The 4416-nt window shown below is 39.0% G+C and overlaps 1 protein-coding gene across 1 annotated transcript; it reads left to right on the top strand.

Moving 5' to 3' along the window:
- The first annotated feature begins 407 nt into the window (after positions 1-407).
- Positions 408-4017, top strand: syt15 (synaptotagmin XV). The gene is made up of 4 exons (XM_039743214.1): positions 408-888; positions 1046-1157; positions 1518-1691; positions 2538-4017. The coding sequence occupies exons 1-4, from the start codon at positions 682-684 to the stop codon at positions 2684-2686; spliced, it is 642 nt and encodes a 213-aa protein (XP_039599148.1). The 5' UTR covers positions 408-681; the 3' UTR covers positions 2687-4017.
- Positions 4018-4416: the final 399 nt, after the last annotated feature.

The following is a 4416-nucleotide window of genomic DNA, read 5'->3' as shown; positions in this document are numbered from 1 at the left end:
ATGACACATTGTACCAAGATATTTAACCCTGCCTGGGGCCGGAAATAAAAGGGAAAGAGTAGGACAGCTGCTGTACAGGCTTATAAATGTTTGAAGTGCCACACAAGATGCAGATCACGTAGCACGCCAGCAGCAGCAATCCAGCAGCTGATCGAGCAAAGAGGAGGTAAAAAAAAACTGTATTTGTTTCCCATTGCATTGCCGTTTAAGAGGGGGTTTCGGAGGAGTGACTACATCTCCTTGGGGTGCATTCAGCCCCCTCTTCACAACGCGAGCAGCAGATGCGAAGTGCTGGGGGAAGGGGTTGGCGAGCAAAGCAAGCAGGGGTGGAACCCCCTAGTAAACATATAAATTTGTAATTACTAACTGTAAATTAGTAGCTTTCTCAGTCTTCTTGTGTCCAATCTTTTTCTGTGTCCTCCTCATATCTGCATTGGGTTTTCCTGTGAGATTTTTCTGCTACATCCAAGGATGTGCAAGTTTCATTGGTGATTGTCAACTGGTCCCACAGGAGTATGTGTGGGTGAATGCGCGATTGAGCCTTGACTTTGACTGTCACCCTATGTTGGATTGGGTCCTGCCTTGCGCCAAATGTTGATGGAATAGGCTTCAGTTCCCTGCAAGAATAAATTGGATTAAATGGGTTTGAGAATGTCATAATCCTACATAAAATAAAAATTAATGGATATGCTTATATCAGTCTGTTATTACTTGAAATCTGTTGCTCAGGTGTCCAGCAAGATTTTACCCCAGAGGACCCTGCAGATCTCACTCTTCATCATTGACAAGCAGAAGAGGCACCAACCAATTGGCTACATTAACTATGATATGAAGGACATGGCAGAAGGCACGTTGCTCTGGAAAGATTTGGAGGGCGGGATCATGGAGGTGCTGTATTTGTCCTGCATGTTTTGCTTTGACTGTGTTTTCTAGAAATGTAAAAAAGCCTTTATAGAATGAATAATAGAAAAAAAGTTTTCTATTAATACAGAAATAAGAGCTATTAATGTCCTGTGAATGAAAATAGATTTTTTTCTTTTCGTAGACATCCTCAGACATTGCAGAACTCCAGGCATCTCTTAACTACAATGAAAACCTACAGCGCCTTACGGTGGTTGTACTTAGAGCGAGAAATCTTCACTTGTCCGGAACAAAAGGTGAGGGGTCAGCCTGAGATTGCTTTGTTGTACAAACCTTCAGTGCTTGTATGATGAACAAGTTATATGTCAGTCCTCTTCTACTCAACATGATGATAAGCAGAATAAATAACAACCCTGTTCCTCCTCATTCAGTAGCACCTTATAAACCTTTCCCTCCACTTTTTCTCAGTTTCAACATGAGCCATACTCTTATACATTTAGTAAGACAGAGAAGTAGAAAATCAGCCTCTCATTCTTCTCTCTGGCTCCATACAATGTGAGCTCCATCTTTTCTGCTCTTTTCATTTTATTATGACTGCAATTTTAATTTCAGCCAAAACGATCACTTTTTAAAGCTATTCTTATCTTTTCCTACAGAAGAGATTATCCTGAAGGTGTGTCTACAAGGCCAAGATGAGATGGTGAAAACAAAGAAAACATCTGTAAAAAAGGGCGAGCCAATCCTCATCTTCAATGAGAAGTTTTCTTTCCAACTGCCCCCATCCAGGCTAGATCGCACCTGCCTCTGCTTGTCAGTCTATGAAGGGATATGTGAGTAACATCAAACTCTAGACCCGGTGTCCCCAACTCTGGTCATGGAGGACCACCAGGCTGCAAGTTTTCATTCTAACCCTTTTCTTAATTAGTGACCTGTTTTTGCTGCTAATTAACTTCTTTTGAATTAATTTTAGTTGATTTGTTTTTTTAAGATTTGTTCCCCTGAATTTCTTCATTTCTCTGAATTGCTTCATTTCTTTCCTTAATGGTACCCAAACTGAAATGAAATGTGAAGTGAATGAGCCAGCAAAAGACCAAATAAGTCAGGGCCTCAAACTCCAACCAATTTCACTCCAACCAGTTGCTTAATTAGGCTCTGATTCTTGTTGTTAATTAAACCATTTAATTCCATGCCTTGTTGCTGCTCTCATTGTGTAATAGCATACATTTCTGAAATTGTTCATTTTCTCGTTCCTAAGAGCCCTGTTAAAAATGTTTTGGGGACCTGAGCAGATCAACATTCCCTAGACCTTCACCTTTCTTTATTTTCAGATATTGTATGATGGACACAGTTTACTGGTCATGTCTTGGCCCATTTTGTATCTCATTATTGTTTGGCAGCTAATTAAGGTAAAAATGAAACAATTAAGGGGTCTGAGTCTTCAAGAGCAAGTCAATTAAAATTAATTCAAAAAATGTTAATTAGCAGCAAAAACAGGTCACTAGTTAAGAAAAGGGTTAGAATGAAAACCTGTAGCCACTGCTCTAAACCATCCTAGATAACTTTTCTAGTTCAGCTTGGATAAACCCTTAATTTGAGGAAACCAACATGAAGGGTGTGCATTATTGACCACTTTTGGTTACTCTTACTAAAACCAGCCTTTTCTTTTAATACTTCAGGTTTTGTGGGTTGTGTACTGCTGGGACCATACATGTACGCACGTGGAAAAGAGCTTGATCACTGGACGGATATGATCAGCAAGCCCAAGGAGCTGGTAAAGGAATGGCATATTCTCAAAAAGACAGCTGAGAGCAAAGGCAGTTTCTAGACAAAACACTATTGCTCTTTTGAATAACTTGTACAGAGACCTATTAAGCCAAGGTCGCCAATACAATACATCATTAGCAATGATGTAATAATTTGATCTGGACACCAGGATCTTCATGTTCCATGAAATCAGTGTCCACTGGCATGTAACTGCAGTTTGAACCTTTGAATCTCATGTTATTAGACTGCCGCTGCTTTCCGAAAGAGGGTAGGATTACTTCCATGGAATGGGTAGCCACCTACTGCATATCCATATGTGTCCATTAGAGTCTGCAATGCCAGAACTAAGGCTACTTATTTTGAAGACATTGAATAAACCAGCTTAATATTCAGATTCAGGCATGATTCAGAGGCATTGAATTATTTAGATCCAATAGTACCCAGTACTCTTGAGATATAGGCCAGCCATGGTTATAAGCAAATGACCAGCAGCATCTAACTTTATCCAGTATACTTCAACAAGTGGTCACTTGATTTTAAATCAGTGACTGTCAATGTCCATCTGCAGATACTGCAGTGATTGCCAGTGATCTCAAATATTCTCATATTGTTACAAGATGCTGTCCAAATAGCCTTTAACATCAAACATAATCTTCTGTTTTAATAATTGTGAGCTTCCATGGCAATTCTTTCGACTGAAGAAAAATGGTCTTAAAGATCCCATTGATGACATTTATCTATTATACATGCCTGCTCAAATAGTAGAGATATAGGAAGGCAAGGCCTGTTCATACCATTTGGCACAAGGTAAGAAATGACCTTGGTTGGCCTGCCAGTCTATGAGAGCACAAATTCCCTCACATGAGCACAATTTTTGAAATCAACATCAACAGCAAAATCCAGATAATGACAGGAATGAGATCAGAGTCAACACTCGGAGGGGTATGAAGCATCTGCATTATAGCTTGAGACAATGAAATTTAATTGCAACTAATACACTAAGACAAGTAATCTTTGATGCCTATTACAGAGACTGGTAACAGACTGCTTCTGTTGTAAAGCAATATATAATCAACAACTCATCCTGGTGATCAACAGCCACCTCAAAGCTTTAACTTCTATTGCTTCCTGCAAACAGAGTACTAAGAGGACTTGTCAGTAAAATTAAAGCTGAGGATGTTTCCTTTTCTTAGATTTGACTTGAAAACCTCAAGAAATTTCTGAAATTTTGTGCTTAGCAGTACAGTGGGAGAAGATACTGTATTTGGAACCCAAACCCCACAACCATGTTGAACTTTCTTCTCTCCAACATTTCATTCAAATAAATTATTAGCATTTAACTATGCTGTCATGGTAATCTTTGGCTTGGACCACATTTTTGCTCTGTTTTTAAAATTATTGTGTCACTGTAATTTGATTTCTTGCTCATTGATTTCCTGTGTTTGGCTTTTCTTGCTTCTTTCAAAGTATTCTTCTGCCACACTCCATGATTATGAACATTACGTAAACTGGTGTCTTTAAATTTCTCCATTATGTGTAAGTGGAGCTCTGGATGAGAATGGGGCTGAATGTACCTTCTAATTTTCTTTCATCCTTGTGACTGTTTTTTCTTGGACAGGTTCTGGTGCCGTATGATTCCGAGTTCAAATAAGAGTTCCAAAAATGGAAATTACACTATGGATTTAATTTTGTCTGTTAAGTGTTGCTTATTGAGGTTTGGCTGAAGACACACTGGTTGTCCAGTGACTATCAAAGAACAATTATTGTGAGAAAACACTTGGAATATGATGT

The sequence above is a fragment of the Polypterus senegalus genome, unplaced genomic scaffold (genome assembly GCF_016835505.1).
Source record: "Polypterus senegalus isolate Bchr_013 unplaced genomic scaffold, ASM1683550v1 scaffold_2756, whole genome shotgun sequence".
Lineage (NCBI taxonomy): Eukaryota > Metazoa > Chordata > Cladistia > Polypteriformes > Polypteridae > Polypterus > Polypterus senegalus.
Note: the sequence above shows the minus strand (reverse complement) of the source record. Positions and strands in the feature narration are given on the sequence as shown.